The sequence below is a fragment of the Artemia sp. Qi Xiang Cuo genome, chromosome 21 (assembly GCF_049724085.1).
Source record: "Artemia sp. Qi Xiang Cuo chromosome 21, ASM4972408v1, whole genome shotgun sequence".
NCBI classification, from domain to species: domain Eukaryota; kingdom Metazoa; phylum Arthropoda; class Branchiopoda; order Anostraca; family Artemiidae; genus Artemia; species Artemia sp. Qi Xiang Cuo.
In genome coordinates this window covers 20,561,161-20,585,471 of record NC_142814.1, presented here as the reverse complement: position 1 = coordinate 20,585,471, position 24,311 = coordinate 20,561,161, and the positions used below count along the sequence as shown (strand labels likewise).

Sequence of the window (24,311 nt, the reverse complement as noted above, 5' to 3'; positions counted from 1 at the left end):
AGCAGAAAACTTGTGAAGTTTCCTGCTTATTGTTTGTACCTAAAATAATGATAAAGTTCTGTTTATATTAGTGGTGTTATACTGGATACACTTAAGTCAAGGTCAATCTAAACAATGTCAAAGATAGCCTATCTATTTCATGCAAAAACCAATTATTTAGCATCCATTTTCTTTTTCATTCCATTGGAATTTAAAGAAAATGTGTGGTCGTTTTACGTGATCCTTAGTAAAACGCACGATCACAAATTCCCCACGTTGATCCTAAAATCTACGATTTTTGACCGTAGATTTTCACCAGGGACAAGGAATACAATACTCTTCAGCTCAAGACTGAAACAAATGTGAATATACATTTGGCTGAGGGACATCAAATTTAGCACCCAAGCAAAATTCAGCTCTAGTCAAAATTTGACTTGACTTGCTTTATTTCCTACAAATTACAAAATAAACTATATACAAGCAACCGCCGGGGGAAGGCTCTAAAAGCCTGATGAAGGACGGCTGCAATCCTTTAATTCTCAACCATTTACAAAATTCCTTTTAAAAAATAAGACCTGAACACTCTCTCTCTCAATTAACCAATAATATCAAAATCTACACAAAAAAAAAAAAAAAAAAAAAAAAAAAAAAAAAAAAAAAAAAAAAAACTGAGACATTAAGAATAAAAATGACAATAATAATAAATTATCTCCCCTCTCCCAATAAATGTTTTTTTATTTTTACTTTAAACGACCCAATGTGTTCAGCTTCCCGAACGCCAACTGGGATATCATTCCAAATAGCCGGAGCCAAATACCGAATTCCAAAACCTGCACGTGTGGTGTCTCTATACTCAACCGTAAAATTTTCCGCCTCTCTAGTCGCATACCTGTGGAGTGAACTATTTACGCGAAAAAAATTTGTAAAAACTGGAGGACATACATCATTCCAACATCTATAGGCAAAAATAGCAGCTTGGTTATCGCGAATCTGACCAATGTTAAGCACACTTAATTCTTTAAAACATGACGCGGTATCATTCACATTTTCTATAAAATTCCCGAGAAGACGTACTGTTTAAAATTAAGTTGTATGCTGTTTTATCAAGAAAACGGCGGAACGGATAAAACGAGACTTATAGCTCCAAACTGAGGCTATATTAAAGCGTAAATTTCAGCTGAAACCAGTTTTGGAAATAAGCTTTCCCAGAGTCCCAATACTTGTAACTCAAAGTCTTTTGCTAATATACCGTCAATTAAGTGGCTTTTTGAGGTTTCACCTTTTCTTTTTACGCAAACGGTTTATTTAATCATTACTTCCTCCTTTCTTAACTACGCTTAAGATCAAATAAGTTGGACATTGATATTTTGACATGCTTCTTCCATTTTATTCAGTTTGGTTTTATTAGTAAAATTTCCTCTTTTTGACTTATTTTTAAACCTCGGTATTGCTTGATTTATTTGAAAAAAAAAAAAATGTATATCACCTTTCCTATGTTTCTCAAACCATCGAATATAGTTCACTCGACTTCAAAGGCCCCTGTAGAGGAAGCAGGATATTCAAATTAAAACCTGCATATATGTCCCACATTATGAAGCCCGTGTGCCCTCCTTTACGGTTGTGAGACTTGGCCTCTGAAAGCAACAGAGGTATACGCACTGAATGCCTTTGATCATAGATACCTAAGGCAAATACCTGGCTTCCAAGTTGGTGGGCGATATTCAAACGACTTGGTCCGTTAACGTTGTGAGATGAAGCTTAACATCAGAATTGCGCTGCTCGCCGTCATCTACTCTGGTTTGTCTACATCAGGTCAAGACTAGACAAAACGCTGGCGAACAAAAAATAATGCTGCTAGCCACTTTCAGGGTGGAAGAAGCGTAAGGGCAAACAACTCAAGAGATGGATAAACAGTGTCGAGACAGACGTCAAATCTATCGGTGGTTTCTGTCGTCACGGCCGCTGGTGCGACCCTGATAGCAAGAAATAGTCAGCCCACAGACCCACAATGAAGAAAAGGGGAATCTAACCGTCAGCAACGTCTTCGAGCCAGGCAGAGCTGCCGCCCAGCTCGTGTCTAATTCAAGTATAAAGAAAATAAGTGTTAAATATTTATAGAGGGACAAACAGACAAGGATTTGTGGGACCTGCTTTTGTCTTTCCTGACATCAAAGGGCTTTGGTGGCTGATTTTGCTCATGATCAAAATCCTTTAAAGCAAAAAAATTGAAACAGAGTCCGACAGCCCGAGTCAATGAAGGATGTGCATTTTTTCCTGTATGTTTGTTTAATAGCTCTATGATTTCGAAACCTAAATGTAGCAATTTTTAAATTACACGAAATGTTCTTTCCCAAGACGGTCCATTTTATTTTTAGATTTCATTATTTCAAAACAATTCTCACTTTTCTCACCCAAAATCCGATCAGAAAGTCGCACGACATCACGTCAAAAAGAAAAAAATGAACATCAAGTATATGCTATCAGCCCTCAAAATACGTAGAAAATCATCTCTTACTGTGTTGGCTCCATAGATCGTTTTTCCTTGAACACAGAAGTAATAGAATGAATCACAAAGGAATAATTTTTTGACTGTGTTAAGGTTGCTTCCGACGAAACGTTTACGTCCTTCAGTTGCTCATAAATGTGATCTTAAAGACGATCACTTTTGCTTTAACTCGGAATCCATGTCCATTCAAGCCTAAGGAGATAAAAAAAAAAGGCCAGAAGAGGGCCAACATTTTCTATACTGTTTAGGCTTAATTTTGTCGTATAGCTTTTTTAATTTTTAGGAAAAAACTTTTCATCAAATTTCCTTTAATGATTTAACTAAGGCAAGAACCAGGAGCGTGTTTGTATACAGTAGGGCTTGGAATATCTTATAAAGGAGTATGTGTCTTATGCATGGGCAACTGCGCCTACTAATCTCCCTTTACCCTGGAATTTTATCCATAAAATAGTTGAACCATAAATTAAATTATATCTGACAACAGCCCTTTGAAAAGTATTGGCAGGATACAAATTTTAGTCGTGATTCACAGTTTTAAAATTAGCTCTACAGAAGTCTACATTATTGTATTGTTGTTTCTATACTTTTTCTGCAGAAAAACCAGAAGCAATGAGTCTGATAAGCAGTGTAAATTTTTTAACCTGGTAAATTTTTTAACCTGGTAAATTTTTTGAAGGTTGTCATCTGTAAAAGCGAGAATATGTGGACAGATTTTTTTTTCTGGACGTCACTTGACAGCTCTATTCAATTGACGATAAAATAAAAAGTTCAAAATAGGGATAAAATCCTTTTTAATAGACAGTGTATAATAAATTTCACAAAAAAATACCAGATATTTCGGTCACATATACAGGACCGTCATCAGCAGTAAAACTGACTACTGATGTCAGTTTTACTACTGATGACGGTCACTGTATATGTGACCGAAATATCTGGTATTTTTTGTGAAATTTAGTATACACTGTCTATTAAAAAGGATTTTATCCCTATTTTGAACTTTTTATTTTATCGTCATGGAAAGACAGTGTGGTCTCCGAAATTATCTATTCAATTGAAAGTAAGACTAAGAAGCTCTTAAGATCTAGAGCCCCATCAAGAATGTCAAATCTAGAGGATAAGCAGTACTCATGCATTTTAACATTACCTGTACAGCTTCCCTCTTCATTCCCATTTCTAGACATTTCTGATACCGACAATACTGGCATCTATTCCTCTGTCTTTTATCAATTGTGCATTGACGATCTTCACGGCAGGCATAGGTCAAGTCTTTCCGAACTGTTCGCTTGAAAAATCCTTTACATCCTTCACAACTGAAAAAAAAGAGACGAAATTATATTAATTCTTAGCAGTTAATAGCTGTTCGTTCTGGTAAGGTCAAACTGTTCGATGCCATGACCGTGACTGTCACCACCAAGACAATATTTACGTTAAAAAATAACCTAAAACCAATAAGTAATATAAGACCCTTGAGGGCGATATTAGATGTCAAACCTTAACATAGGATAAGAAAAATACAAATACGTACATTTTAGACAAATTTTCGCAGAAGGCGGGAGATGATCCTTTAAACCACTTTCAGGGGGGGGGTCCCTCTGGCATCTAATCTAATAAAATTATCAGACTCAAGATTTAAAAATCCGACATTATCCCTTCCACAAAAGTTCTAATTCCTCGTGTCCTGTTTTATCAACGTTCTTCTGAATGTATAGGATATGTTCGTCTGTCCTATATGCAAAAGCGCAACATTTCGTTTTATCCAATATTTCTACGGAATCTACTCATAGTTTTACTGACAGATCATCTTTTTACAAAGCTACCTGAGGCCAACACACGGAAGAACTCTGTCAGTTTTCGGGGTATATTTACTTGAAGAGTCGCCACTCTTTGAGAGATAGAGAGAGAGAGAGAGAGAGAGGGGGAGAGAGAGAGAGGAGAGAGAGAGAGAGAGAGAGACCCAATGCATAAAACATACATATTAAAAACACCCATACAACAAACATACATATTAAAAATACATGTGTTTTAAACTCCTCGGTGACTCAGTTCAGAGCTGAGAGCTTCGGCACAGAACATTTTTAAACGATGGAAGCATTTTTACTAAAGTAGGGTCAAAATTGAAAAATATATTTAGAAGCCAGTAGGTGGTCCTGGGGGGAAATTTTCCTCTCTGTATTACCCTGGAATGAAGATATGGTACCCAGTACGTTGCATCATAAATTAATGCGTTCCGATAAACGTTTCACTGCCTTCCCTATAGAGCCAAAGCTTCAATTTTTGTCCTGTTTAATTATTTTTAAACATTTTTTGTAAGAAGGTAAAGATCGCCGTTGAAAGTTAAACGACCCCAAGTTACCTTGAATAAAAAGGAGGCAGTTGCCCATTCGTTTTTTACACTAAAGTTTTATTTATCCCCATATAGTTTGCCCGTCGTGCGATGCTGCGATTTCATATGAAAGGAAATTCAATGAAAATCCCCCCTCCTTAGAAAATTCTCCCCAATAGACCACAATCCCGTATATTAATAACGACTGTATTTTTAAATATAAAAAGTATTTGAAAAATTCCCCCCGCGAACTCCTTCCCCACAGAAAATTCCCCCATATGGAGAATACACCCCTGTGGAAAACTCATTCTCCACCCCTGCCCCATTGAAAAATACCCCCGATAATTCCTCCACTCGAAAATTTTCCCACATGTAAAATAACGATCTTATTTTAAATTTAAGAGTACTTAAAAAACTAGGTTAGGACTTACCCGTCGGGCGTTGTTGGATATTTAATAACTAGAAAATGCAAGTAATGTGAACATAAACAATCGTCAAGTATTTGTGTTCAGGGGTCTCTAATATCAGTCAGCGAGAAAAGTATTAAAAGATTAAGAGGGTCTTAAGCAGGGGGGGGGGGGAGCGAAAACATGTTTATACCTAAAACCTTCACAAGAGGACTCAACAACTTCTTAGAGTTTCACGGCGATCTGATGAACAGTGTAGTAATGCAAACAGGGCATATTGATATACATTCGATTTCATATATGTAGATTGACAGTGGGAATAAAGTCTATAATATGTTAACATTTATTAGCGAAAACAATAGATGGCTTAAGGGATGGGTTCCCCCATCATATTTAGAGAAATTTAATCAATGATTCTGTGATCCTGATTACAATTATATTCGTAAGCATTGGACATCAATTCCATGAAAAATTTTCATCATTTTTTTTCTTCTTTTTTTTTGTAAAAACGTTCATGTTCTTGTAAAAATGTAAGTAAATAGCCCTCATTCTAAAGCACTGAAGTACCGAATTGGACATGAACTCTCGTACATCTTATCACATTTTTTTAAGAGACACAACGGGGGGGGGGGGGTATCCCCTTACTCTTCAGGGAAGACAGAAAAACTTCATAAACATCGTTTGTCAAGACACAGCTATGTCAGGTTATGGTACGGGTCGAGATCCCCCCCCCCCCGATGAGTTATCACGATTTTGGCATTTGTAAAATATTGTAAAATATTGTAAATACAAATAAGTTAGTTTAAGCTGCGTTTCTTTCTTCTTTGATTTTTAAGCTCAAGAAATCAGCTGAAGAAATATTTCAGTTACCGAAAAACAATATGTTAAAATAGGATGAAAAGCTAAGGTCTCCGGGAGAAATCAAGCAAATTTGTTTCAAACATTCGCGGAAAAAAGTACATTTCGTTCCCTATGCTTAAAGAAAACAAAGAAAAAACCTTTAAAACTACAGCAGGGATATATTAAACTCAATCGACCACACATCGAAGTGGAAAGGATAGTAGGCGCAAGCCAAAAGCTAAAAAAATGACAAAAAATTATGTCAAAGGTGAAAAAATGTCGTAAAAATGGGACAGGAAAAAGCTTTTTACGCATTATGGACCCTCTCACCTCCCCTCTAACTTAACCCTCGATGACAATTGTGTTATCTATTTTTGCCATCACTTAGATTTTTGCGAAAGTCACAAAAATAAATCCAAAGGCTAAACAATGTACTTTCAGCAGTCATTTAGATAGATGACACATAAAACAGCGGTTAGCCAAAATAAAAACACATTAAATTCGTTTTTGTTTAAGTTTTAAATTAAATCTATAATATACTATTGTCAATTGATCAAGAATTAGAAGCGTGTTATAGTTTCCGTCTTTTCAGTAGATTCCAATTCAAACCAAATTGTGCCATCCTTTTCTATACAAGCTCAGTTAATGCTAGTTAGATTTAATGGAAAATAAAAAAAAGCGTAAAATAACCAAATTTGAGCATTTTCAACAATTAAAATCCTTATACGACAATATACATTCCTTTCATTTTTCATAGTTTGATTAGGATACACAATATATCAGTATCGACCTTGCTGTACCGATTGGTGGAGTTTGAAAATCCACAACACGTCTCGTTTTCAGTTTATCACAAGGTGAAGCATAACAAGTCCCATTATTTGTTTAGAATTAATTAATCAGTTAATTTTCTATACAACTCGGCACGTTCACTAAAAAATGGCTTTTACATCATGTGTTTTGCTATCGAGTCGATGACCATTTAATAAAAAAGCTACTCACAGAACATAGCCTGTAGGTACGATCATAGCTAAAACCTCCGATGTCACCTAGTTCTAATAGAAAACTGAAAGGAAAAAGGCCTGGGGCTGAACTGAAACCTGAGGTCAGTACTCCCGATTCTAATAGCCAAGATAAAATTTTATCACATGTCTGACGTCGAGGCAGATAGATACTCTTTTCTCACAATTCTTTGCTTCTCTCTCTTTGATTGAGGTTTTTTAATTGAATTCCAGAGGTGCATTGACCTATTGAGAGAGAAAATCCTAACTTTAGAAGAAGAGATTAGAGTGAAAGGGATTTGACAGATTCGATTTACATGTTATTTCTCTTTTCTTTCTTCTTCTTTCATTAGAGAGTAAACAAAACAAAATATATAGTATACAGTCAAATAATTATACACAAGAACAATTTCTTTGCAATAATCCTAACTGCAGATCACGTCTAGATAGTTTAAACAACTAAATTTGTGTATGGGAGAGGGGTAGGGCTCATTTTGCAGAAAAGATATCTGACGTCGTATACCTGATGCAGAATTTTTGAGACTTTTATTACCATTTTTATTAAGATTTATGATTGGGTGCCAAGTTTGCATTGCCCTGTGAAAAGAGAAAATCTTAGCTCTGGAGAAAGATTCCACCCAAAAGAAATTAAAGTACGGAGTGATTGGTGAGATGTAATTTCACGAGTTGTGTTCTTTCTTTTTTTTCAAAAACTTACAAAGCCACCATAAAAATTGAGGGGGACTCACTGGCGCCTTAAGATATAAAAGAGTACGCGCCTCCAGCCCTGTTCCCTTTGTTCCATATGATGTACACAAAAGTGTCCAGTAAGTCCCCTCTCAGTCGAAAAAAAAAATAAGCTAAAACATTGGTTTCTAAACAATGTCCATCATAGATCACGCATTGTTTAAGTAATTTGAATTAAGAGGGATACGGTGGGGAGATGGGGGAGGTGCTGAGACACATAATCATCAGAAATAGACCGCGTATGACGTCACATGTCTGACGTTGAAAAGGTGCATACTCTTTTCTCTTCAATTGAAGTTTTTATTTCGATGCCAACAGTACATTGACCTATTGACGGAGAAAATCATATCTTTAGAACGTTTCACATAAAAGATACTAAAATGAAAACATATTGTGAGATAAGATTTTATAGCCATTTTTTTCTTTTTAAAAAATTAAATTGATAGTTCAAAGTTCCAAACAACTGTTTTAAAACAATATCCATTTTAGATCTTCCATTTTAAACACTTTTTATTGTTTTTTTTAGGTTGGCCTCCACCTCGGTTGTGTAATGCCAAATTTTTTTTCTTTCTCGATCAGCATTAAATTTCATGAGCTTCTTATTCTGATGTGGTAGCCCACCAGAAGAAATTAAGTAATACAGCCTTTGAACTTTCTAATACAGCCTATGAAGTAAATACGGTGTGAAACAACTTGGAACAACTTAGATTAGGATTAATCAGGTTAGCTTCACACAGAGACAAACTGTCTCAGATCTTTTTTTAGGTTTGTAAGAAACGAATTTATCACTTTGATCTAAACTCTTGGATATAATTCCATACTGGATAACCGCAGGGGAAAGAGAGAAGTTGGCTAATTCAATATATTGTGTGAGTAAAGGGGCGCCTGACCTTGCATATTTACATAGAATTATATAAGTCCATCTGTTTCTCTTTCTGCGCAGTTTTTATTTGAACTCAAAAAATAAATTGAACTACTAAAAAATAAAAAAGAGAATCCTAGCTCTGAAAAAAATTGCGTAAAACTTCAATCAGAATACAGTTAAGTTCCAATATAATAGCATGTGACGACTTTTTTCTTCCGTTTTCAACTCTTTTAGTAGGATAAGGTTAGTGGCTTTCAAACTAAATTCAGTTTAAATCTTCCAACCTAGTCTTGACACTTGTACCGTCTACCTTGTGCAAGATTATATAGAGGGAGTATATTCTCCGTGGAAGAGGGAAGCATTAGACGTCGGAGTATAGCGAAATTACTTTTTTCCGTTGTTTGAAGTTTTGTATTTGGATTCCGAGAGCACATTGACCTATTGAAAGAGTTCTGTCTGGAAAATATGCTATTCTGAGCAGGTCTGCTTAGAAATAACTTAGATAACATTTTATGGCTAGAATTGATTCAGTTTCAAAAACATTTTTAAGAGAAAAGGGTAGTAGAGAATTCACCAACTATATACAAAACCAAGTTTTTACATAGTTTTTTACCCTGATTTTAACATTTGTAGCAGCGTGGGACGAAGAGGCAAGAGGGTTGAGACAGTGGCGGACCCAGGGGAGGGGCGAGGGGGCGCGCACCGCTCCTCCCTAACGTAGTCTAAAGTATTGTAATTTACTTAATTAACGCAATATTGCGTTAATTAAACTTGTTCCTAACGCAAGTTTATCGGATCAACGTTTTTTGCCCCCCCCCCTAAGCAATTCCTGGATCTACCCTGGGTTGAGAAATATGCATGTCAGAGCTAGGGGGATGCGTCTGGCACTGAAGCAAATAAAGACTATTTCCATGTGGATTTCTTTCTCGCTTTAATCCAGATTTAATTGGATGCCGAGCGTTCACTGACCTATAGAAGGATAAAAATCGTTCCTCTGTGGAAAACACTCCATTTGAGAAATAATAACGAACGAGATTTGAAAGATAATACTCATTGCGTAGGCGGGAGGATATCAATTTTTATCTGAGACCAATACGTATTCTCCTTATTTTAGTCCTGATTCCGATCCTTGACAGATTTAAAATGTATTAATGTCTGTAATTCCCAATCGCAAAATTTTCCGCCGGTTAACTGCTAATTATATGCTTTGTAACTTTACTTTAAAAAAGTAAGCAATTAATCTTGTCTATTTGAAAGGTATGTGTTTTGGAGGTAAGGTGAATTATAGGGTAGTTCAAAGGGAGTTACTAATTCAATTTCAGGTCTCAATTTTCATGAATTTAGCAGGGGGGATCTCGGAGGGAATCCCTCTTGTGTTCAGGTGGCGGTTCATCCTCTAGATTAGCTGATTCGTCTTTACTGTTTGAAAAATAATTTGCTTTCGAAAAGGAAGATTCACGCTTTCTTTTACGGTTAACAAGAGCGATAGCTAAACTGATTCCATATATGAGTAGAGAGGGGTCAGGAGGCGCGATCACGCACCCCTGCTGCCACCTATAACTTTTTTTTACAGAATTCATGGATGGTTATGTGTGTCAGTCGATTTATTTGATGTTTTTCATGGATGTTTAATGGTTTTTGTCAGTGAGAATTTGAAAAACAGGAACTTTGTCACATTTATGGATGTCAACAGCAATTCCTGTCTGTTATATGGTTTTCTCAGTGAGAATGAAAAAACAGGAATTTTCTCACTTGGCAAAACAGGAACTTTCCCACTTGGAAAACCATAAACCACGTGGTCCTGTCACGAGTAGCGCCTGAGAACTTGATTTACATAATCGCTAGGGGAAATTATTGATTCACGAAGGGGAGAATTAAGAAACATTAAGGCTTCTTTAATCTTAGGTCTGAGGGATAAACGTTCTTTAGGTCAGAGAGAAAAATTAATATTCTATTTTTAAATAGGGCTTCATTGATCTTTAGTGTCAGGAATTATAATTGACATCACTTGTTATCTTGGAATTATGCGGGAGTCTAAAGAAATAGAAATTCTATTTTTAAATACGGCTTCACGGAGCTTTAAGTCGGAGAGATAAATTGATATTCTAACGAAACCCTAATAGTTTAGCTAGGAAAATTTATGAGATGAAGAGATTAACGTAGGAAAGGGTTTCCTAGAAATTTGAAATGCGTTAGCGCAGAGATGCCAAACAAAAGGAACACGCTGAAATTACGTTTAGGGATTATTTGGGCGAAACCGTTTTATCCATTTTATGGGATTATTTCGGCGAAACAGTTAGAGACATTTTGAAAGAAGATTTTAGGAAAGGTTTTAGAAGAGAATTTGAGGGTGAAACTCTCTGGTCGTTATAATACACAAGTTCCATTTGAACAGTGTTGTGAGGTCCTCTACCACTACCCCAACGGGTTCCAATCCCCCACCCAACCCCGAAGGAAGCCCTCCGGTACTCAAAGGTCCCCCAAGCTCCCATAGAGCCCCAACCCCCCAAACGCCCTCCTCAGACCCTCAAAGGCCCTCCTCTGGTCCTCAAAGGGCCCCCCGGACCCCCAAAGGGCACCCCGGACCCCAAAGGCCCTCCCCCCGGTCCTCAAAGTTCCCCGGGCTCCCAAAGAGCCACCGGCGCCCCCAAAGGCCCACCCAGACCCTCAAAGGCCATCCCCGGGCCTCCCAAAGGCCCATCGAGCACCCAAAGGACCAACGGGGGCCCAAAGGCCCGCCACCTGGCCCCAAATGGCCCCCAGGCCCCCACCTGTCCCCCCCGGCCCCCAAAGGTCCACCCCCGGCCCCCAAAGGGCCAACCGGCTCCCAAAGGACCAATCGATCCTCAAGTGTCCCCCAGACACCCAAAGGCCCCCCTGTGCCCCAAAGGCCCTCCCCCGGTCCCCAAAGGTCCCCCGGGCCAGAGAAGCGCCGCCGGGATGCGCCTTGGGCCAGGAAAGCGCCGCAGGATGTGCCGCAGGGATGCGCCGCGGGTCAGGAAAGCGCCGCGGGGGATGCGCCGCAGGGAGGCACCGCAGGAAAGCGCCGCAGGATGTGCCGCAGGGATGCGCCGCAAAAAAGTAAACTAAAAAGTAAAAATTTCGAAATGTTATCCCCCAAACGCCCACCGCAGACCCCCCAAGGCCCTCCCCAGGTCCTCCAAGGTCCCACGGGCTCCCAAAGGGGTAACCGGCCCCCCCAAGGGTCCCCCAAACACCCTCCCTGGGCCCCCCAAAGAGTCCCCACTCCATTTTTTTAATACTTTTTTATGGCTTTATTATATCTTTTCTGAACAAGATCCATTCATAATGTCATTCCTAAGCCCATTTTCCAACCTCAAAGAGTCCCCTCCCCAATTCGTAAATACTTTCTTGAATTTTTTAACATGGTATTTTTTTAACTTTTTTACGTATCTTAAAATGACATGAAATATGCTTACGGCTCTACCAATCATACTCTGTGTTTGTTCATGGACACGACGTGGCTTTCCCATTGGTACTCTATGGCAGGTTATTGACACTACCTAGTTTATTGCATGCATTAAATCAGTATTTTTTACGCAGTGGAAGGATAAACACACAATTCATATCTGTAAAAAAGTGAGGATGAATTATTCGATGAACGTATGTGCACATGATAAAATCATTGTCGTATTGAATGCTGACAAGGAGAAATACCTGAACTATGAAACGAGTGCAAGCGGTAACACTATTGGAAATGTATGCATGCGTTGTCATGACAGCGAGAAGTTAGATTTCTTTGGAGTACACAAGAATTTCAATAGTGTAAACGATGGATATTAAAGAGCATCATTACCAGAGAACTTAGTGCTCAAAGAAAATGCAAACTTAAAAATAATTGGCGATGATCGGGGACAACTCCTTGCTAGGGTTTTCTGGTAACACATTACCTGTTGATAAATCCTATCATCATCTTTCCGGTATTAGCATTTTAAAGAGAACAAGAAGGAGAAGACAAGCATACTCCTGCAATAATGTCATTAATCATATCTTGTCAATATGCCAAAACTGGCATCTATGTAAAAATAATGTGACAGTAGCCAGTGAAATCACAGGCAGAATAAAAAGGACATTAGCAGACAATATCATCAATGAATATAAAGATGAATTGACGGAAAGTGAAGCGCAAGTGTACTAATAATGTGTAATAATGCATTTAACGTATTTTTATATTAATATTCTACATCTCATTATTTCATTAAAAATATTTTATGCGTTATTTTGTTAATTGTTCATTATTTTAGGGTATGCTAGAACTTCAAACGTTAAGAATATCTATTAAAAAGGTCAGAGATGAAAGAAAAATAATTTTTAGAGATAAAGATACTACTAGCAGGCTCAATGTTTCATAGAAGACAGAAAAGTTCAAGATCTCTTCTGAATTTTACCAAAGAACACAATTCACTTCTAATTTCACCAGAGAAAATAAAATTCTTCCTCTTCAGTCTTAAGTTCACCGAGACATAAAAAATTTAAAGTTAACCTATAAATATTTCTTTAGAAGATAGGAAAAGTTATGCTATGATTATGATTATTTTCCATGAAGATAAAAAGTTTCACTTTAATTCTAAATTTTCTTAAATTCAATTCCGACCTTTCTTAAAGAGTCAAATTTAAAGTTCTGTTCTAAATATTTCCCCGGAAGACGAAAAGTTCAACTTCGATTCTGAAATTTTCTCAATGAAAATGAAATAAGCTATTGATCATTTCTATTTTCCCAAAATAATATAAAAATTTTCCACTTCAGTTCAGATTTTTCTCAAACAGATGAAAAAATTTAAGATACTGTTCCAAATTTTTCATATAAGATAGAAAAGTTCAACTTCTCTTCAGAATTTTATCAATAAAAATGAAATAAGTTACTGATCAATTCTAATTCCACCAGAGAAAATAAAAAGCTTCCACGTCAGTTTTAAGTTCACCAAGACATACAAATTTTTAAGTTCAATTCTAAATTTTTCTGCAGAAGATAGGAAAAGTTATCCTATGATTGTGTTTATTTTCCAGGAAGATAAAAAGTTTCACTTTAATTCTAAATTTTCTTAAATTCAATTCCACCCTTTCTCAAAGAGTCAAATTTAAAGTTCTGTTCTAAATATTTCCCCGGGAGAAGAAAAGTTCAACTTCGATTCTGAATTTTCTCAATGAAAATGAAATAAGATATTGATAATTTCTATTTTCCCAAAATAAATATAAAAATTTTCCACTTCAGTTCAGATTTTTATCAAACAGATGAAAAAATTTAAAATAATGTTTCAAATTTTTAATAGAATATAGAAAAGTTAAATTTATCTTATTAATTTTAATACAGAACACAATTCATTTCTAATTTAACCAGATAGATAAAAAGCGTACACATCGGATTTAAGTTCACCAAGACATATAAAATTTTATGTTCAATTAATAATTTTTCCGAAAAAGAAAGAACAAGCTCTCCTATGATTGTGATTATTTTCCATGAAGATGAAAATTTTCACTTTAATTCTAAATTATCTTCAATTCAGTTCCGTTCTTTCTCGAAGAGTCAAATTTAAAGTTCTATTCTAAATATTTTTCTGGGAGAAGAAAAGTTCAACTTCGATTCTGAATTTTCTCAATGAAAATGAAATAAGTTATTGATCATTTCTATTTTCCCAAAATAAATATAAAAATTTTCCACTTCAGTTCAGATTTTTCTCAAGCATATTAAAAAATTTAAAATACTGTTCCAAATTTTTAATAGAAGTTAAAAAATTACAATTTCTATTCTGAATTTTACCAAAGAACACATTTAAATTATATTTTCACCAGAGAAAATAAAAAGTTTACACGTCAGTTCTTTATTTCACAAAGACATAAAGAAATTTAAAGTTCAATTCTATATTTTTCGGTGGAAGATAGGAAAAGTTATACTATGATTGTAATTATTTTCCATGAAGATGAAAAGTTTCACTTTAATTCTAATTATCTTAAATCCTGAAATGACATGAAATATGCTTACGGCTCTGCCAATCGTACTCTGTGCTTGTTCATGGACACGACGCGGCTTTCCCACTGGTACTCTATGGTAGGTTATCGACACTACCTAGTTTATTGCATGCATTAAATCAGTATTTTTTACGCAGTGGAAGGATAAACACCCAATTCATATCTGTAAAAAAGTGAGGATGAATTATTCGACGAACGTATGTGCACATGATAAAATCATTGTCATATTGAATGCTGACAAGGAGAAATACCTGAACTATGAAACGAGTGCAAGCGGTAACACTATTGGAAATGTATGCATGCGTTGTCATGACAGCGAGAAGTTAGATTTCTTTGGACTATCGAAATCATTCAAAATTGCTCAAGGTGGATATGCGAGAGTGAGAGCACCAGAGATGATAGTGCTAAAGGAGAATGCCAACTTAAAAATAATTGTCGATGATTGGGGACAACTTCTTGCTTACAGTTCTGGTAGCACGATACCTATTGATAGATCCTATTCCCATCGTTCTGGTATTACTATTCAAATGAAAGCAAAGAAGAAAAGAAAGGCCTACTGCTGCACGAATGTAAGAAATCATATCATGTCTACCTGCCAGAACTGCCATCTATGTAAAAATAATGTGAGAATAGACAGTGAAATCACAGGCAGAATAAAAAGGACATTAGCAGACAATATCATCAATGAATATAAAGATGAATTGACGGAAAGTGAAGCGCAAGTGTACTAATAATGTGTAATAATGTATTTAACGTATTTATATATTAAAATTCTACATCTCATTATTTCATTAAAAATATTTTATGCATTATTTTGTTAAGTGTTCATTATTTTAGGGTATGCTAGAACGTCAAACACTCAGAATATCTATTAAAAATGTCAGAGATGAAAGAAAAAGAATTTTTAGAGATAAAGATACTACTAGCAGACTCAATGTTTCATAGAAGATAGAAAAGTTCAAGATCTCTTCTGAATTTTACCAAAGAACACGATTCAATTCTAATTTCACCAGAGAAAACAAAAATCTTCCACTTAAGTTCATTATTTCACAAAGACATAAAGAAATTTAAAGTTCAATTCTAAATTTTTCTGCAGAAGATAGGAAAAGTTATGCTATGATTGTGATTATTTTCCATGGAGATAAAAAGTTTCACTATAATTCTAAATTTTCTTAAATTCAATCCCGACCTATCTCAAAGATTCAAATTTAAAGTTCTGTTCCAAAAGTTTACCCTAAAAGGTTAAAGAATTTATCTGAAATTATCTTAAGCCTGATACGTTTTTATTATTTAGAATATTACTTACCCGCGAAAAATATGGATTAATATTCAAAATTTCAGGGCACACAAATTAAAGTTCGAAATGTTTGAGAACCCTAATTAGTCATCCAAAAAAAAATAAGTTAACCCGAATAGGTTAAAGAATTTTTCTGAAATTACTCTTTCAGATCCAGTATGTCAGGGAACACACTTTCAGGTTCAGCATGTAGGAGAACCCTAAATGCTCATCCCTAAAAAGGTAAGTTAGCCCTAAATGGTTAAAGAATTTCTCTATTTATGTAGAGTTTCAACTAGCTATGGCTAAGTTTGTTAAAGACAAACTATTTTCTTGCGAAAACACACAAAATCAGAAAAAATGTTCAATGTTCCTTTAGTACCTACGCAATTAGGCTTAAATGAAGATATTTATGCAGTTTCAACTAGCTATGGCTACGTTTGCTAAAGACAAGCTATTTTCTTGCGAAAACACACAAAATCAGAAAAAATGTTCAATGTTCCTTTAGTACCTACGCAACTAAACTAAAAATGGAGATATCTATTAAGCGTTTCATCTAAGTTTGAGTGAGTTTGCTAAAGACAAGCTATTTTAGTCCGAAAAAACACAAAATCAGAAAAAAATGTTAGAAACTCCTTTAGTACATACGCACCTAGGCTTAAAATGAAGATATCTATGCAGAGTTTCAACTAGCTATTTTCTTGTTGATAAAGACAAGCTATTTTCTTGTGAAAACACACAAAATCAGAAAAATGTTCAATTTTCAATTAGTACCTACGCAATTAGACTAAAAATGAAGATATTTATGTAGAGTTTCAACTATCTATGGCTAAGTTTGCTAAAGACAAGCTATTTTCTAGTGAAAACACACAAAATCAGAAAAAATGTTCAATGTTCCTTTAGTACCTACACAATTAGACTAAAAATGAAGATATTTATGCAGAGTTTCAACTAACTATGGCTAAGTTTACTAAAGACAAGCTATTTTCTTATGAAAACACACAAAATCAGAAAAAATGATCAATGTTCCTTTAGTACCTACGCAATTAGACTTAAATGAAGATATTTATGCAGAGTTTCAACGAGCTATGGCTAAGTTTGCTAAAGACAAGCTATTTTCTTGTGAAAACACACAAAATCAGAAAAAATTATCAATGTTCCTTTACTACCTACGCAATTAGACTAAAAATGAAGATATCTATGCAGAGTTTCAACTATCTTCAGCTAAGTTTACTAAAGACAAGCTATTTTCTTGTGAAAACACACAAAATAAGAAAAAATGATCAATGTTCATTTAGTACATCCGCATTAATACTCCACATGAAGATAAATCTGAAGAGTGTCAACTAGAGATGGATAAATTTGATAAAGAAAAGCTATTTTCTTGTGAAAACACACAAAATCAGAAAAAATGTTCAATGTTCCTTTAGTACCTACGCAATTAGACTAAAAATGAAGATGTCTATTCAGAGTCTTAACTATCTGTGGCTAATTTTGCTAAAAACAAGCTATTTTCTTGCTAAAACACACAAAATCAGAAGAAATGTTCAATGTTCCTTTAGTACCTACACACGTAGACTTAAAATGAAGATATCTATGAAGAATATCAACTAGCTATGGATAAGTTTACTAAAGACATGCCATTTTCTTGCGAAAACTCACAAAATCAGAAAAAATGTTCAATGTTCCTTTAGTACCTACACAATTAGACTAAAATGAAGATATCTATGCAGAGTTTCAACTATCTATGGCTAAGTTTTCTAAAGACAAGCTATTTTCTTGCGAAAACACACAAACTCAGAAAATATGTTCAATGTTCCTTTAGTACCTACGCAATTATTATTAAATGAATATATTTATGCAGAGTTTCAACTATCTATGGCTAAGTTTTCTAAAGACAATCTATTTTCTTGCAAAAACACAAAATAAGAAAAAAAAAATGTTCATTTTTCCTCTAGTACCTAAGCAATTAGGCTGACATGAGGATATATATGCAGCGTTTAAACTAGCTTTGGCTTATTTTTCTAAATACAAACTATTTTATTGCGAATACACACAAAATCAGAAAAAATATCGTTAGGTTAGGTTAAGTTAGATTAGGTTAGGTTAGCCTCCGTACGCGCGCATATAGGTGAGGTTATACTAGGTTGGATTAAGTTAGGTTAGGTTAAGCTAGGTTAGGTTAGATTAAGTTAGGTTAGGTTAAGTTAGGTTAGGATAGGTTAGATTAAGTTAGGTTAGGCTAAGTTAGGTTAGGCTAGGTTAGCCTACGTACGCGCGCGTACGTAGGCTAACCTAGCCTAATCTAACCTATCCTAACCTAACTTAATCTAACCTATCCTAACCTAACTTAATCTAACCTAACCTAACTTAACCTAACTTAATCCAACCTAACCTAACCTAACCTATATGCGCGCGTACGTAGGCTAACCTAACCTAATCTAACTTAATCTAACCTAACAATATTTTTTCTGATTTTGTATGTTTTCGCAAGAAAATAGCTTGTCTTTAGCAAACTTAGCCATAGCTAGTTGAAACTCTGCATATATATCTTCATTTCAGCCTAATTGCGTAGGTACTAGAGGAACATTGAACATTTTTTTTTCTGATTTTGTGTGTTTTCGCAAGAAAAAAACTTGTCTTTAGCAAACTTAGCCATAGCTAGTTGAAACTCTGCATAAATATCTTCATTTAAGCCTAATTGCGTCGGTACTAAAGGAACATTGAAAATTTTTTGTGAGTTTGTGTGTTTTCGCAAGAAAATAGCTTGTCTTTAGTAAACTTAGCCATAGTTAGTTGAAACTCTGCATAGATATCTTCATTTTTAGTCTAATTGTATAGGTACTAATGGAACATTGAACATTTTTTCTGATTTTGTGGGTTTTCGCAAGAAAATAGCTTGTCTTTAGCAAACTTAGCTATAGCTAGTTGAAACTCTGCATAAATATCTTCATTTTTAGTCTAATTGCGTAGGTACTAATGGAACATTGATCATTTTTTCTGATTTTGTGTGTTTTCACAAGAAAATAGCTTGTCTTTAGCAAACTTAGCCATAGCTAGTTGAAAATCTCCATACATATCTTCATTTAAAGTCTCAGTGAGTAGGTCCTAAAGGAACATTGAACATTTTTTCTGAGTTTGTGTGTTTTCACAAGAAAATAGCTTGTCTTTAGCAAACTTAGCCATAGCTAGTTGAAACTCTGCATATATATCTTCATTTTTAGTCTAATTGCGTAGGTACTAAAGGAACATTGATCATTTTTTCTGATTTTCTGTGTTTTCACAAGAAAATATATAGTCTTTATCAAAATTAGCCATAGCTAGATGAAACTATGCAAAAAAATAAACATAGATAGTCTAAGTGATTAGGTACTAAATTAACATAGATAATATTTTCTGATTGTTTGTTTTTTCACAAGAAAATATCTTGTCTTTATAAAACTTAGCCATAGCTAGTTGAAACTCTGCATAAATATCTTCATTTAAGTCTAATTGCGTAGGTACTAAAGGAACATTGAACATTTTTTCTGATTATGTGTGTTTTCACAAGAAAATAGCTTGTCTTTAGTAAACTTAGCCATAGTTAGTTGAAACTCTGCATAAATATCTTCATTTTTAGTCTAATTGTGTAGGTACTAAAGGAACATTGAACATTTTTTCTGATTTTGTGTGTTTTCACAAGAAAATAGCTTGTCTTTAGCAAACTTAGCCATAGATAGTTGAAACTCTACATAAATATCTTCATTTTTAGTCTAATTGCGTAGGTACTAATGGAACATTGAACATTTTTCTGATTTTGTGTGTTTTCACAAGAAAATAGCTTGTCTTTATCAACAAGAAAATAGCTAGTTGAAACTCTGCATAGATATCTTCATTTTTAGTCTAATTGCGTAGGTACTAAAGGAACATTGAACATTTTTTTTCTGATTTTGTGTGTTTTCACAAGAAAATAGCTTGTCTTTAGCAAACTTAGCCATAGCTAGTTGAAACTCTGCATAAATATCTTCATTTTAAGTCTAATTGCGTAGGTACTAAAGGAACATTGATCATTTTTTCTGAGTTTGTGTGTTTTCGCAAGATAATAGCTTGTCTTTAGCAAACTTAGCCATAGCTAGTTGAAACTCTGCATAAATATCTTCATTTAAGCCTAATTGCGTAGGTACTAAAGGAATATTGAACATTTTTTCTGATTTTGTGTGTTTTCGCAAGAGAATAGTTTGTCTTTAACAAACTTAGACATAGCTAGTTGAAACTCTACATAAATAGAGAAATTCTTTAACCATTTAGGGTTAACTTCCCTTTTTAGGGATGAGCATTTAGGGTTCTCCTACATGCTGAACCTGAAATTGTGTTTCCTGACATACTGGATCTGAAAGTGTAATTTCAGAAAAAATCTTTAACCTTTTAGGGTTAACTTACCTTTTTATGGATGACTATTTAGGGTTCTCCAACATGTTGAACTTGAATGTGTGTTCCCTGACATGTTGAATTTTAATGTATAATTTTCGCGGCTATGGACTATTCTAAAGAATAAAAACGTCTCAGGCTTAAGATAATTTCAGAAAAATTTTTTAACCTTTTAGGGTTAACTTTTGGAACAGAACTTTAAATTTGAATCTTTGAGATAGGTCGTGATTGAATTTAAGAAAATTTAGAATTAAAGTGAAACTTTTTATCTCCATGGAAAATAATCACAGTCATAGCATAACTTTTCCTATCTTCTGCGGACAAATTTAGAATTGAACTTTAAATTTCTTTATGTCTTTGTGAAATAATGAACTAAAGTGGAAGATTTTTGTTTTCTCTGGTGAAATTAGAATTGAATTGTTTTTTGGTAAAATTCAGAAGAGATCTTGAAATTTTCTATCTTCTATGAAACATTGAGCCTGCTAGTAGTATCTTTATCTCTAAAAATTCTTTTTCTTTCATCTCTGACCTTTTTAATAGATATTCTGAGCGTTTGACGTTCTAGCATACCCTAAAATATTGAACACTTAACAAAATAATGCCTAAAATATTTTTAATGAAATAATGAGATGTAGAATATTAATATATAAGTACGTTAAATACATTATTACACATTATTAGTACACTTGCGCTTCACTTTCCGTCAATTCATCTTTATATTCATTGATGATATTGTCTGCTAATGCCCTTTTTATTCTGCCTGTGATTTCACTGTCTATTCTCACATTATTTTTACATAGATGGCAGTTCTGGCAGGTAGACATGATATGATTTCTTACACTAGTGCAGCAGTAGGCCTTTCTTTTCTTCTTTGCTTTCATTTGAATAGTAATACCAGAACGATGGGAATAGGATCTATCAATAGGTATCGTGCTACCAGAACTGTAAGCAAGAAGTTGTCCCCGATCATCGATAATTATTTTTAAGTTGGCATTCTCCTTTAGCACTATCATCTCTGGTGCTCTCACTCTCGCATACCCACCTTGAGCAATTTTGAATGATTTCGATAGTGCAAAGAAATCTAACTTCTCGCTGTCATGACAACGCATGCATACATTTCCAATAGTGTTACCGCTGGCACTCGTTTCATAGCTCAGGTATTTATCCTTGTCAGCATTCAATACGAAAATGATTTTTTAATGTGCACATAAGATCTTCGAATAATTCATCCTCACTATTTTAAATATATGAATTGTGTGTTTATCCTTCCACTGCGTAAAAAATACTGATTTAATGCATGCAATAAACTAGGTAGTGTCGATAACCTGCCATAGAGTACCAGTGGGAAAGCCGCGTCGTGTCCATGAACAAGCACAGAGTACGATTGGCAGAGCCGTAAGCATATTTCATGTCATTTCAGGATTTAAGAAAATTAGAATTAAAGTGAAACTTTTCATCTTCATGGAAAATAATTACAATCATAGGATAACTTTTCCTATCTTCCACCGAAAAATTTAAAATTGAACTTTAAATTTCTTTATGTCTTTGTGAAATAAATAACTGACGTGGAAGATTTTTGTTTTCTTTGGTGAAATTAGAATTGAATTGTGTTTTTTGGTAAAATTCTGAAGAGAACTTGAACATTTTTAACTTCTATGAAAAATTTGGAACAGTATTTTAAATTTTTTTATCTGTTTGAGAAAAATCTGAACTGAAGTGGAAAATTTTTATATTTATTTTGGGAAAATAGAAATGATCAATAACTTATTTAATTTTCATTGAGAAAATTCAGAATCGAAGTTGAACTTTTCTTCTCCCAGAAAAATATTTAGAACAGAACTTTAAATTTGACTCTTCGAGAAAGAATGGAACTGAATTGAAGATAATTTAGAATTAAAGTGAAAATTTTTATCTTCATGGAAAATAATCACAATCATAGGATAACTTTTCCTATCTTCTACGGAAAAATTTAGAATTGAACTTAAAATTTTTTATGTCTTGGTGAACTTAAAACTGATGTGTACGCTTTTTATTTCTCTGGTTAAATTAGAATTGAATTGTGTTCTTTAGTAAAATTCAGAAGACAACTTTAACTTTTCTATCTTCTATGAAAAATTTGAAACAGTATTTTCAATTGTTTCATCTGTTTGAGAAAAATCTTATCTGAAGTGGAAAATTTTTACATTTATTTTGGGAAAATAGAAATGATCAATAACTTATTTCATGTTCATTGAGAAAATTCAGAATCGGAGTTGAAATTTTCTTCTCCCGTGGAAATATTTAGAACATAACTGTAAATTTGACTCTTTGAGAAAGGTTGGAATTGAATCTAAGAAAATTTAGAATTAAAGTGAAACTTTTTATCTTCATGGAAAATAAACACAATCATAGGATAACTTTTCCTATCTTCTACTGAAAAATTTAGAAGTGAACTTAAAATTTTTTATGTCTTGGTGAACTTAAAACTGACGTGGAAGCTTTTTATTTTCTATTGTGAAATTAGAATTGATCAGTAACTTATTTCATTTTTATTGATAAAATTCAGAAGAGAACTTGAACTTTTCAATCTTTTATGAAAAATTTGAAATAGTATTTTAAATTTTTTCATCTGTTTGAGAAAAATCTGAACTGAAGGGGAAAATTTTTTTATTATTTTGGGAAAATAGAAATGATCAATAGATTATTTCATTTTCATTGAGATAATTTCAGAATCGAAGTTGAACTTTTCGTCTTCCGGGGAAATATTTAGAACAGAACTTTAAATTTGACTCTTTAAGAAAGGTCGGAATTGAATTTAAGAAAATTTAGAATTAAAGTGAAACTTTTTATCTTCATGGAAAATAATCATAATCATAGCATAACTTTTCCTATCTTCTACAGAAAAATTTAGAGGTTAACTTTAAATTTTTTATGTCTCGGTGAACTTAAGACTGAAGTGGAAGCATTTTATTTTCTCTGGTGAAATTAGAAGTGAATTGTGTTCTTTGGTAAAATTCAGAAGAGATCTTGAACTTTTCTATCTTCTATGAAACATTGAGCCTGCTAGTAGTATCTTTATCTGTAAAAATTCTTTTTCTTTCATCTCTGACCTTTTTAATAGATATTCTGAACGTTTGACGTTCTAGCATACCCTAAAATAATGAACACTTAACAAAATAATGCATAAAATATTTTTAATGAAATAATGACATGTAGAATATTAATATAAAAATACGTTAAATACATTATTACACATTATTAGTACACTTGCGCGTCACTTTCCGTCAATTCATCTTTATATTCATTGATGATATTGTCTGCTAATGTCCTTTTTATTCTGCCTGTGATTTCACTGTCTACTGTCACATTCTTTTTACATAGATGCCAGTTTTGGCATATTGACAAGATATGATTAATGACATTATTGCAGGAGTATGCTTGTCTTCTCCTTCTTGTTCTCTTTAAAATGCTAAGACCGGAAAGATGATGATAGGATTTATCAACAGGTAATGTGTTACCAGAAAACCCTAGCAAGGAGTTGTCCCCGATCATCGACAATTATTTTTAAGTTTGCATTTTCTTTGAGCACTAATTTCTCTGGTAATGATACTCTTGAATATCCACCGTTTACACGATTGAAATTCTTGGGTACTCCAAAGAAATCTAACTTCTCGCTGTCATGACCACTCATGCATACATTTCCAATAGTGTTACCGCTTGCACTCGTTTCATAGTTCAGGTATTTCTCCTTGTCAGCATTCAATACGACAATGATTTTTTCATGTGCACATACGTTCATTGAATAATTCATCCTCACTTTTTTACAGATATGAATTGTGTGTTTATCCTTCCACTGCGTAAAAAATGCTGATTTAATGCATGCAATAAACTAGGTAGTGTCGATAACCTGCCATAGAGTACCAGTGGGAAAGCCACGTCGTTTCCATAAACAAGCACAGATTATGATTTTTAGATGCTTAAGAATATTTACTGTGA

At 34.2% G+C, this 24,311-nt stretch overlaps 1 protein-coding gene across 4 annotated transcripts in view; it reads right to left on the bottom strand.

Moving 5' to 3' along the window:
• Window positions 1-24,311, bottom strand: part of usp (retinoid X receptor ultraspiracle) — a 78,590-nt gene that overhangs the window by 18,771 nt on the left and 35,508 nt on the right. For 3 of the 4 annotated variants that reach the window (XM_089107112.1, XM_089107114.1, XM_089107113.1), the window contains exon 4: window positions 3,630-3,795. In XM_089107112.1, the coding sequence (XP_088963238.1) occupies window positions 3,630-3,795 (166 nt within the window). Of the gene's footprint in view, window positions 1-3,629; window positions 3,796-7,054; window positions 7,178-24,311 lie in introns of those variants that run through there. The other variant, XM_089107115.1, reaches the window with a different exon arrangement.